Here is a 12,631-nt window from a genome sequence, read left to right on the forward strand (position 1 = left end):
GCTAGAGTCCTTAATCTGTCTTTAGAATCTGTCTTGTTCTGAATCCCTTATAACAAGCCCATGCAAGACAAGCTGAGCAGGATTCTGAAGTTAGAGAGATTGGGCTCTAGAACTCCTGCACTGGCTTATCTCCCTCACTGCAGAGCAGTGCACTGGAGACGTGGCCTACTTCCCTCTTCCGAGCCCTGCCATGGCTCCACCCCTCCCAACATCCCCTCAGGCTTCCTCTCTCATGAACAAATCCAGAATAAGGTACTAATGGTTGAGACTTCAAGATGGAGAGGAAACTCTCAAATGCTAGAGCAGTCTAATTGAGGCAAGCGGAGACCATGTTTGAGAAGCGGCAGCTGTTTGAAGGACCCAGATTTCTGGTTTTCATATTTCAGGAACTCTTCAAAATCATGCTCGGAAATACAATTTGCCTATAGATGAGCTGAGTTTCAACTACAACATCATTCCTACCTATCGAGATCAAGCAGCAGTTATAGAAGCTGCCAGGACAGTGCAGTTTGGACAAGAACTGCCCATGGACTTGGAGGTATTGTCCCCAGACTACTGTTACAGCAAAGCAGCTCTGTCCCACTGTCATTTGACATCTCAGCCAACCTCCCCTGCCCTGCTGCTCCCACATGCAGGAGCATGAGAAGCAGGACAAGATTCACAGCCCTCAAACAAACTCCCCAGTCTACCAATGCCTACATGGGAACTGTTTAGTCTGATTTGTAGAGATTTTTTTTTTTTTTTTAAGTAACACTGTTTTTTTTTGTTTTTTTTGTTTTTTTTTTTTTGATACCTATAGCAACTTTCTCTTCTTATGGGTAAAGAGGTTAAATATATAAGGATTTTAGCAACATGTTAAAAACAAAGGTTTTAGAATCAGGCAGGCCTGAAGTTAAATTCTGACTTTCCCCTTTGCCATCTGTGTGCTAGAGCAATGACTAACACATCTGCATCTCAGCATTCTCATCTGTAAAATGGGGCTGATAGCACCAACCTCAAAATTGTAATGCAGTGTAAATGAACCAGCACATAATGTTCCTACAATAAATATTATTATAGGCTGAATTTATTTACCATTCTTTCAACTGCCTCCTAGCAGAAGTGATATACTAACTTCATACATTATTGAACCATAAATGCATGATGTAACTAATAGGAATGCACTAAGAAAGCAGTTTAAACCCTGCTTACATAGTTTACTCCTGCTAGAGCATAAGTTCTCAAAGTATGGTTCCAATACCAGGAGCACTGGCATCACCTGGGAACTTATTAGAAATGCAGATTCCAAGGACCCATTCTAGATCTACTAAATCAGAAACTCAGGGCTGGGACCCAGAAATCTATACTGTAACAAGTCCTACATGGGGTTCTTAGCTCACTAAAGTTTGAAAAACACTGCTCTAGAATAATTTTCAACCTTGACTGCAGGTTAGAATCACCTGTGGAGCTTTTTAAAACTCCCAGTGCCCAGACTACACTGCAGTTACATCAAAATCACCCCAATTTCATTAGGCATCATTATTTTCCAAAGCTCCTCTGGTGATTTCAGTGTACAGCCAGGGATGAGACCCACTCCTGCCAACCTGAGCTGCCCAGCTTTGATGCACTGAGAAAATACTGATGGGGGAGTGGAGCTCTGCCTCAAAGCATCTATCCACACTAGTGAGCCTTATAAATATAATCAAAGACCTGCTCCAGATTGCTTTTTCCAAGAAAGTGTTCACTCACCAATCAGCATAATTGTGGTAAATGGCTTTACCAAACTTTCCTTAAAATATCCTGGCATCAGTTAGTAGAAATTGCTCCTGCATAATTCTATCCATTCCACTCAGATCTGATTGATCTATGCTTTGCTCTCACAAGCAAAAACTTACAAAGACCAAACTGATCCAATATTCATGGCTTACTTATGAAATACTATAATATCCCATGCCTCTTCCTTACCTGTATTTAAAATGACAATAAAAGGGTTATATTTTTAAGGAAATACATTTTAGCATCAAAATACTTTTTAAAGAGAAATTAAATCAGGAGTTGCACTCATTATTTTGAGCCCCTTCTTAGCCAGGAAGTTGTCCCAGGCCCATATCAGGAATAACTGAGGACCGAGGAAGGCAAAACAACACCCACATTAAAGCTCTCGCCAGGGTCATCCAGGATGCCGGCTCTGCTCGGTGCCAGGAACATTTCTACCTGCCATATAACGCTGACTCTGACAGAAGTTTACAGTGACCACCAGGACCTCTGTCCCTCCACCTGGCCCCCATCCACACCACATCTCCACTTAGATCACAGGCACTGAGCCATGACAATGCCTTAGAATCTCTGCCCAACTCCTGGTCCTCCCAGCAAATGTCTGCAAGAGACTGTGCTGAGACAGCTTTAGTTCTGTTATAAGTAAGCAGGGCCACTATCAACCCGTTTGCCACCTTTGTGCTGTTTAGGAAAAGGAAAACACTCTTCCTCTGGGTAGATGCCCAAGTGGCTCCCACACATGGCCTGGCAAGTGCACAGCAGGATGGTTTCAGCCCCTACAAAGGCAAACCTACCTAAGTGTACACAGCCGCCCACAAAACAGGAAGGCCTGCCCCACCCTGCCTGTCCAAGAGACCAAGTTCAGGATGCTGGAAAGTAAAGATCAGGCAAAGAGCTTACCGTTCTTTTATTCATGATAAAAATATACTATCTATGTCCAAATAGCTTGGTCGTCTGCCTGCAGGTGTGAAGCTCCAATGATCCAAAAGATAACTGGCTCTGCAAGTGGCCAAATTCACTCAGTGTTTGAGGAAGGATGACACAGAAGGCTACAACTGGCGGAAACTGCACACAAGTGCTGGCATCCAATTATGGCTACGAAGGGGCACAGTTTTTCTCTGTCGCCCCCCACCCCCTGCTTTAAGAGAAACGTTAAAAATCTAGCATAATTTCTGAAAACAAAAAAAGGAACTTTCCATTGGTGCTCTACAATGTTATTACAGATACGTAATCTATCTTTAGGAGGGCACCCAGACCCTTAAAACACCTTGCTAAAAAGAACATGATAGTCACAGCCCTCCTATCCCATCTGCTTCCCATGAGAAGGAGAAAGTCATAGCACCATATCAGACAGTCTGAAGCCCATACATGGTATCCCCTATTAGAGATCCTGGTGGAGTGTGGAAAATATGAGATTTGGTGTCTAAGGTGTATGTTATTTTACCTTTCTGAGCCTTGGTATTCTCCTCTCTAAAATGTGAGAATAACAGCAATCTGTAGAGTGATTCTTAGAATTAACTGGTAAGGATGTGGGACTCAGAAAATGGCCCACAACAGCTAATCCCCTTCTCCTCTTCTCACCTTTAAACTTCTGGCTATCTTTCAGTTGCCGTCTCCTGAAGATGGTGTTCTTGTTCATGGAATGTTCATGGATGCTTCTCGATGGGACAATGTGGAGATGGTGATAGAGGATGCATTGCCAGGACAAATGAATCCAATGCTGCCTGTGGTGCATTTTGAGCCTCGACAAAATTATGTGCCAAACCCAACACTTTACCACTCCCCACTTTATAAGACAGGGGCCCGGGCAGGAACACTCTCAACCACAGGTAAGGACGTGCTAAGATTGGTCCAAATGATGACAAAACGCAAACTACGGAAGTCCAAAAAAAAAGCTATACTGTGCAAGGAGAGATCTTAAACCAATTAGCAAGGCTTAAAATGAGGCCAGTTATAACATACTAATCTATAAATGTTATAAATTCTCTTCACTTTTAACTCTTGAGTATGGACTGACATAAAATTAATGCTTTCTTCTATTAGTCTAATAGGTAGAAAATAGAGCTTATTGAGCAATGACTTCTAATTTGAGAAGTCATTCCCAATGATGGCCTCTGTACACACAAAAATCTCTTCCACCAAAGGCACTGAGACTCATCATAGAAAACAGATTTGAAAATAAACCAAAAATGGAATGCCATGTTGCAAAAAGGGGGATGAAGTGGGCCTGAAACTAAGATGCAGCCCTGAACAAAGGAAGCCAAGTAGAAAGCAATATGGACAGAGAAGCTGAAGAACCGCCCATACTCAGCGATGACACACCTAAGGAGTGAGCAGGGAATCCCTTGCAATACAGCAACATGTTTTTTTTTTAAAAGTGTCCTAATGAAAGGAGCCAGGTTTTCCAGTATTAATCTAGTAGGCAATCTGGAAGGAGAAAGAGAATAAAAGAGGGATAGTAATGGCTGATAATTTTCCAGAACTGAACAAACACTTGAGTTCTCAGATCACAAGATCTCACAAAGTGGTAGGAATGACTCTTGAAAGCACACAACAAAGAATTAAATTTTAAGACATATCAAAGTGATACTTAAGACTATCAGAGATTAAAAAAAAAAAAAACACTCAGAGCAACAAGATAAAATGTATTAATACACTGAAACTAAAATTCCCGAGAATGAGAATCAGATTGACCTCAGGCATCTCTCTTTATCCACAGAGCACATAAAAAACATAATAGACAAACAACTTTTTAAAGGCTGAGGAAAAGCAACCTTGAACCAGAACTACAACAGATGCAACCAAATTATCATCCAAAAGGGAAGGAGTAATAAACCTATTTTTGGACATACAATGGCTCTAAGTTAATCACCACTGACCCTCTGTTTAAAACACACACACACTTAAATCATAATAGTTTGACCATAAAGATGATTTTAATAATAACATGAAACTAAATTTGTAGATGACAGAAATATGGGAAAGCGGGCAGGATAGAAAAAACTAAAAAATTTTCTCATTTCAGTGGAGAATATAGATACTGATAAGATACTGATAAATATTTTTCTGATAAAATTTTCAATTAAAGGATGTTCTCAGGGTAGCCAGGTGGTTCAATGGTTTAGCACCACCTTTGGCCCAGGGCCTGATTCTGGAGACCTGGGATCGAGTCCCACGTCAAGCTTCCTGCATGGAGCCTGCTTCTTCTTCTCCCTGTGTCTCTGCCCCCCCCCCCTCTCTCTCTCTGTCTCTGATGAATAAATAAATAAAATATTTTTTAAAAAGTGACATGTCAATCTCATTAGCAGTAACTGTCTTGTCTCATTAAAAAATAAAGTATGTTCTCAAACAGCAATATACAGAATAGAACTAAAATAGACACTTTTTTAAGATTTTATTTATTCATGAGACACACAGAGGGAGAGAAAGACAGAGACACAGGTAGAGGGAGAAGCAGGCTCCATGCAGGGAGCCTGACGTGGGACTCGATCCCAGGTCTCCAGGATCACACCCCAGGCCAAAGGCACCGCTTAACCGCTGAACCACCCGGGCTGCCCAAAATAGACACTTTTTAAAAAAAGATTTTATTTATTTGAGAGAGAGAGAGGGAACACAAGCAGGGGAGGGGCAGAGGGAGAAGGAGGCTCCCCACAGAGCAGGAAGCCCAACTCAGGGCTCGGTCCCAGGGCCCCAAGACCATGACCTGAGTCGAAGGCAGACACCCAACCAACTGAGCCACCCAGGCATCCATAAAATAGACACTCCTATCATCACGTCTTCATCTCTCCTTCCTATGACAAATCTAAGAGCATATTAAAAATTAATAATGGTGTGTACAAATTCTTACGTGGACACATGCTATTATTTACCTTGGATAAATATCTAGGAGTGGAATGACTGGATCGTGTGGTAAGTATGTGTTTTACTTTTTAAGAAATGGCCAAACTATTTTCAAAGCAGCCATACCATTTAAAACTCCCACCAGTGGCATTTAAGGGTTCCAGTTCCTCTACCTCCTCACTACCACTTAGGATAACCAGTCCTTTTAATTTTAGATGTCACATAGACAGCTGGATGATAGAATATTAATGGCATCTTCTTGTGGTTTTACTTTGCACTTTCCTAATGGCTAATGATATTAGTCATCTTTTCTGGTACTTCTATCTTCTTTGATGAACTGTCTGTTCACGTCTTTCACCCGCTTTTTTAAGAGTCAGTTGTCTTATTATTGACTAAAATTCCAACAGGAACTCTGTCTTCTTGGCAAGAGGAACCAAGAGAAGGTAGTAATTAAAATGATTTTGCAATGGCACAAGACTCAACAAACAGATCAAATGCCCTAGATATAGACCCAGAAACACACTGTGTATACTGCTTGAAAATTGGCAGGAAAAGAGAAATTATTCCACAAATGGTGCTCAGACAATTGGGTATGCCAAACTTAGACCCTATGTCATACTACATACAAAAAATAAATCACTGATGGATTCTTTACACTCAATCATCACTAAATTTTAATATTATTAACCCTAATGAAATAATGGCTCTAAGTCATAATTATCAATAGCCGCTAGCATCGCAACAAAGAAAGATAATCAGACTTAAGGTGCTTCTACCACCTATTCAAGGTATTCTTGCCCCCAAAAACTCAAACCTGAATGTGATCATGCCTCTAGATCTAACCATCCCTTTACAGGGATAGAGGAACAGGTTTAAAATCACCACAGGGATGCTGTCAGCAAAAATCCAGACTCTGGGAAACTTTATAGGACAAATAATCTGGTTGTTTCAATAATTACAAGGCCAAAAGGAACCAGGTAGGGGGTGGGGACTTCCAATGGAAAGAGATGTAAGAGACACACTACTGGGGCATCTGGGTGGCTCAGTCAGTTGTGCAGGTAATTCTTGATTTTGGATCAGGTTGTGGGATCAAACCCCACATCGGGCTCTGTGCTGGGTGCAGAGCCTGCTTGGGATTCTCTCTCTCCCTCTCCCCCCACACCCACTCATTCTCTCTCTCAAATAAAATAGAATAAAATAAAATAAGATAAAATAAGACACATCACTTTATTTGAATCCTGAATCCAACAGTTAAATATATGTGTGTGTGTGCTGCATTTGTACTATAAAATGTCACTCAAGCACAGCCGAGGCACCACACAGGGTATGGCATACAAAGGTACGGAAAAGGGAATTATATGTGTGTGTTCTCTGCTGAGGACACAGCACCTTCCCCAACGTCCAGATAGATGGGGTTTGCTATGAAGGCAGTGTCACCTTTAGGGCAGAACATCTTCTCACACTGGTCCTGGCCTCTCACACACTCCACAATGAAAAAAGCACAAAAGTGACCTCTTACTTCAGATGTCCCAGAGCTGAGGACTAAATATCTACAATTGTGCTTAGTCATTTCAGGAGCCCCAGTGCCTAACTGCAGGGTGGAACAAAGGATGGATGGACAGATGGACAGACGGACGGACAAATGAGTAGACACCCAACCTACCAACTGCATCCCAAATCCCACTAAAGGCTCAGGGCTAAATCCTAGTGCAATGCTCCCTCAGTTACACAAAATCGAAGCTTGACAGGTCCTAAAGGATCCCTTAGTTCTGGTATCTTCATCTTATAGAACACAAAATTGAAATCCATAGAAGACTATTTGCCCATTATCCTTAGAGACTGAGTCAGGTCTGAAACCAGGTGTCTTAACGTCCAGTACAGTGCTCTTGGTATCAAGGGGTTATTCTTTAAGTAACAAACTTTGTGCCCTTGTATCCTCAACTAGGTCATTCAACCAACTTTGTGGTGACCGTCTTCTTACCCTCCAAGCGGTCCAAAGATTACTGGATTGCCAAGGGATCAGCTTTGCTCTGCCAGCTAAATGAGTGAGAAGTTGCCACCTCCCAAAAAAAGAACCGGGCCAGAGATCTTTCTTGATGGAGGACAAAGGTCTGCTCACTTATATGTGAGCAAAACAGCTTTACTTCAGATCTGAATTAAAGGTAGTGTGGCTTTTCTAACCTAAAATAAAGTGTTTGAGTGTTTCTTCCTGTTGGTAATTCAAGATCTGCTGTGAAAACAGCAGTGAGTTCAGCACTCAGCTCTTAAACCTGCTCCCCACCCCCAGGTGAGAGCCAGACAGCTTCCCATCAATAACTTGGGGGGAGTGAAGAGGGTAAGCTGAGTGAGTCAGAACTCAGCAATGCGTTATCCACATGGGCTTCCTTCCTCCTCTAATATAAAAGGCCTGGTGTATGCTCCTGTCAACATGGCCCCAGGTGCTTCCATTTCTAGACCGGATTAAGGCTCAAAGTCCAACACATGGGAGGCTGATAAGCAAACAGCTGGGCAACAAAAGCTTCACCATGGTGCCTGTTCCCCCATCCCAGGGGCCATACTACAATCTTTAGGAGAGCCTGCTGTGCTACACTAAAGTGCAGGTTGGTCCCACCCAAGAACAGAATTTTCCCTTCCACTCTAGAATGAACCTGTGTGAAAAGCAGCCAAGTCTCACCCAGGTGTACCTAAGCTAGTCCCACCTTAAAGACAGAGGTTGTTGGGCCAGTACTACGATGGAGCAGCCTCAGGGGAATCCCTGGGTGGCTCAGCGGTTTAGCACCTGCCTTTGGCCCAGAGTGTGATCCTGGGGTCCTGGGATCGAGTCCCACGTCGAGCTCCCTGCATGGAGCCTGCTTGTGTCTCTGCCACTCTCTCTCTCTCTCTCTGTGTCTTTCATGAATAATTTTTTTTTTTTAAATGGAGCAGTCTCTCACATACAGAGAAAGAAAAAAAGAGCAGCACTGAGCAGCACTGTGGCAAACATCTTGTGTCAGCCCTGCCAACAAGGGTCTGCTTGCCTCCTCAGCCATAACAGGAGCCAAGAAACTGGGAATCACCCAGCTAGAATGGCTAAAGCCACACCACCCCCTTACAGAAATCTGGAAGAACTGGGTCAGACACAGTAATCCTACCTTCCCCTTTTACCTCCAACTTCATCCCCATACCAATCAAAGTTAAAAACAGGGATCCCTGGGTGGCTCAGTGGTTTAGCACCTGCCTTTGGCCCAGGGCGTGATCCTGGAGTCCCAGGATCGAGTCCCATGTCAGGCTCCCTGCATGGAGCCCGCTTCTCCTTCTGCCTCTCTCTCTCACTCTGTGTCTCATGAATAAATAAAATCTTAAAAAAAAAAAAAAAAAAAAGTTAAAAACAGACTGGAGAAGCAGAGGGCACTTGTACTCCTCAGAGTTCAGAGCAGGAATCCGAAACTACTCTTGGCCTTCCAAGTAGGAACAGGTGTGCTTACTAGGCCATGGGAAAAGCTGCAGCTGTGGAAATCAGAGGTTGACATCAGGCACCACAGCAGCTGTAATCCAAGGTCAATGTCAGAGAGCTGCAGGAAACTGCCAGCCTCCCAACTGTACCACACTTGTGGAGTGGGCAACTGGACAGGAAAGTACAGAGGTGGGCCACTGCACAAACTCGGGCCTGCTGGAGCCTACACACAACTGCCACCACACCTGAAGAAAAAGGTCTCCTATCACCTTCCAAGTCACGTAAGTCTATCTCATTAGGAGAATCTCAGTCACAGTAGCAAGGGAACCTGGGAACGTTTAGCCCTCCTACCCCTGCACTACCCGCGGTACAGAATGGAACAAAGGTGGAGGACTCACATCCTGAGTACCATCACACTGCTCTTTAAGTAGACCCCAAAATCTTCTGGGCCCTGGAAATGACTGAGAATGCATGCATGAGAAAGTCTAGGAAGGGAAGATCACAGCACTGCAAGCCCAGGCAATCAAGCTTAGCCTAACCCGGGTTAGGAATAAACACATCTACTTCTTATTGGCCCCATACAAGTCCTGGGCAGACCCTCCAGGTTTCTGTGAGCTGCTCAAAAGCCCCTAAGGAGACCCTGCCATGGGGCAGGAGGAGGGGCAGGACACAGCTAAAAGTTCCCATTTCAGACTCAACCAAAGACAATTCTACTCTTACTCATTTTATATAGATTCCCCATAAGATTTTATTTGTAAAAGATATAAACATATAAATAATAAATAAATAACATGACAGGAAGAGGGAGTATTTGGAAATCATTTTCTCACAGAACACTTTGATGAAGCCTACCCATTCACCCAGCCTTCAGCATGTTGGTGAGATATTCATATATTATACACATAACTAAAGCACCTGTCAGAGTACAGGAAGCACCCTCTTCACCAGACCCTGAATAGAGAGGAGCAGACAAAGGTCCCATTGCCTGCTGATTCCCCAGGAATCCAGAACCAGGAGTGGGCAGGAAGGAGAAAAGGGTCAGGATCCCAAGTAGCAGGTAGGCCAGGAGTAGGGCCCAGGATGGAAGCAGTGATCGTACAGAAGGTGCAAGCAAGGGTTACTTGCATAATATATACACATTATGGGAAAAAGTCTACACAGAAAAGTATTTAATCATTTTCATATAATTCATTTATAATTATTTTCATATAATTCATTATGTTACAAAACTGTACACCTACCCCAAGCACTGCTGGATAACCCAAAGTCATTCCTTGGAAAGAGAAGAATCAACACTTTTATTCTGTCCTTCTTCCTGGATTGGGCCTATCCAGGCCAGAGCAGAGTGTGGAGTACAGAATAGCGATCCTTCAAGTCCAAGGGGTGACTCCTGCAGTCATTACAGGAGGGGTGTCTCTGTTTGGAAAGCCAGCACCAGCACCCAGAACACAGGAGTCCAGAGAGACAGACAGGCGCTGCTAGCCACCATCTGGCTGTGGTGGGAATGCCCATGGTGAGGGAGCTGCAGCTCGGCAGAGATGTACCTCTCCAGAACAGGGACCTGGAGCTGTGGCACCACAGCACTAGGAGGAAAAGAAAAACACAGAATCTCAGAGCACAGCAGGAGCCACTGGATACTCCAAGGCCCCCAAAGGCCCACACAGCTTCTTTTCATCTCCCTTCTTTAAAGACAGGAATGGATCATAGTATGGTAATGGGCTTCCTATGTCTCTGTCCCTCGATACTACTGCTACAACACATCCAAGTAATACAGGCGCTAAGGCCAGCACACTGGACAACTCTCCCGGGGCTACATGGTTCTCGGCTCAAAGATTATGAAAACTCTAGGTGTAAGAAGGCACAACTCAGATTTATTTATCATTAGCCTTTGGGCAATCTCAGGCAGGAACCCTCCTCACTGATCACACATAGAGGCACATCCATCTCAGGGTCTATGGCTCAGTCTGGTGTGAACACCATGCAGACATCCCAGGTCAAGACAGTATGAGCTGAGGGGCCCATGATCTCAGGCCCACCTGGACCTTTCAGCTCAGCTCAGCTGTAAAGTATCCAACACTAGGCCATCTTGCAAGGAAATGGTACAGACTGAAAAGGTACCGAACAGGTCAATTTATTCCTCCACCAAGGACAGTTGAAGAACCACCCTCTGTCAGGCTCCCTGTGTAAATAAACATGGATACCAACATGATCTGCCTCTGTTCTCCAGGTCCCACTTGGCTGCCAGCTTCTCTCCACTTAAAAATGCCAATCCCTGGGGTGCCTGGGTGGCGTAGTTGAGTGACTCTTGATTTTGGCTCAGGTCATGATCTTTTTCTTTTATTTATTTATTTATTTATTTATTTATTTATTTATTTATTTATTTATTAAATTTTTATTTATTATAGTCACACAGAGAGAGAGAGAGAGAGAGGCAGAGGGAGTAGCAGGCTCCATGCCAGGAGCCCGACGTGGGATTCGATCCGGGGTCTCCAGGATCGCGCCCTGGGCCAAAGGCAGGCGCCAAACCGCTGCGCCACCCAGGGATCCCATCAGGTCATGATCTTGACGTCATGAGATTGAGCCCCAAGTTGGGCTCCATGCTCAGCAGAGTCTGCTTCAGATTCTCTCTCCCTCTCACTCTTTCTCTAAATAGATAAAATCTTTAAAAAAAAAAAATCTTTTTTTTAATGCTAATCCCACAGCACATTGCAGGACTGCTTGGAGCCTTTAGTGGCTCGTTTCTGTAGACATAAGATTCTCAGTCACTCCACTCCACTTCCTGTCTGTACCCACCTCACCCCTCCGTATTCCCCTTGACTTCCCAGGCTCCAGCCACAATTACTTCATCTAGGTTTCTTCAATATACTCACTCTTTCCAGGCCTTCAAATTGTTCCATTTGCTTGGAACTCCTTCACTCCTTGCTCAGTTGTTTACTCATTCAAAATGTATTATGAAGCACCTATGGAGGCACTGGATCCCTGAATCTCCTGATCCAGACTCGAAAGTTCTGTTCACTGGGCTCCACTTTTGTCAGGTGTCTACTGAGCATCAGCCAAAAGGTCCCTGCACTCCATGAGGCCTTTTCTGATCGCCCCCCCCACCCTAAATAGTAACCTCCAACACACCCACAAGCCCCTTCCCACAGCACCCTACATTTCTTTGGCAGACAACTCAAAATCTGGCTTCCTCCCCAGAATGTGAACTCCATAGGGCTAATGCCTGTCTGTCTAGTTTACTCCAAAGCCACAGCACCCAACACAAAAGCAGGAGCAGGAACACAGAAGGGACTCAACACATTTGAGTTAAATTGCACTGGATCCTGGATCCCAGGCCCCTCGGATGTAGTTCTTCCAGAAGACATGCCCTCCAGACCCGGCTGAGCATTACCTCCGACTCCTCTGTCCACCTCTGATCTACCTTCCAAGAGTCTCTGAGAGTGCATTCTGCGGTCACCGCACTCCTTGCAAAATGTGGGGGCTAAACAAGCCCATTCCCACAGGGTTGCTTCCAGCTCTGCAGAACTACAAAATCCCTGATGTGCAATGAAGGGCCGGCAAACGTGCCTGCCCACACTGCCCCCCATCCTTTCTTTAACAGACATA

The 12,631-nt window shown here is 44.2% G+C and overlaps 2 protein-coding genes across 10 annotated transcripts in view; one reads left to right on the forward strand and one right to left on the reverse strand.

The window, feature by feature from the left end:
* DNAH6 (dynein axonemal heavy chain 6) overlaps positions 1-7,789 on the forward strand; it is a 233,560-nt gene extending 225,771 nt beyond the window's left edge. For all 7 annotated transcript variants that reach the window (XM_072770010.1, XM_072770013.1, XM_072770009.1 and 4 more), the window contains 3 exons: positions 387-538; positions 3,362-3,584; positions 7,541-7,789. In XM_072770010.1, coding sequence (XP_072626111.1) covers positions 387-538; positions 3,362-3,584; positions 7,541-7,644 — 479 coding nt within the window. In that variant the 3' untranslated portion in view covers positions 7,645-7,789. The remainder of the gene's footprint in view (positions 1-386; positions 539-3,361; positions 3,585-7,540) is intronic.
* TRABD2A (TraB domain containing 2A) overlaps positions 1-12,631 on the reverse strand; it is a 166,108-nt gene that overhangs the window by 104,717 nt on the left and 48,760 nt on the right. For 2 of the 3 annotated variants that reach the window (XR_012004320.1, XR_012004319.1), the window contains exon 7: positions 10,270-10,611. Coding sequence is in view for 1 of the 3 variants with exons in the window: in XM_072770019.1 (XP_072626120.1) it covers positions 10,428-10,611 (184 nt within the window). In the remaining 2 variants the exon portion in view is untranslated. Of the gene's footprint in view, positions 1-10,175; positions 10,612-12,631 lie in introns of those variants that run through there. The other variant, XM_072770019.1, reaches the window with a different exon arrangement.

The sequence above is a fragment of the Canis lupus genome, chromosome 12, assembly GCF_048164855.1.
Source record: "Canis lupus baileyi chromosome 12, mCanLup2.hap1, whole genome shotgun sequence".
Lineage (NCBI taxonomy): Eukaryota > Metazoa > Chordata > Mammalia > Carnivora > Canidae > Canis > Canis lupus.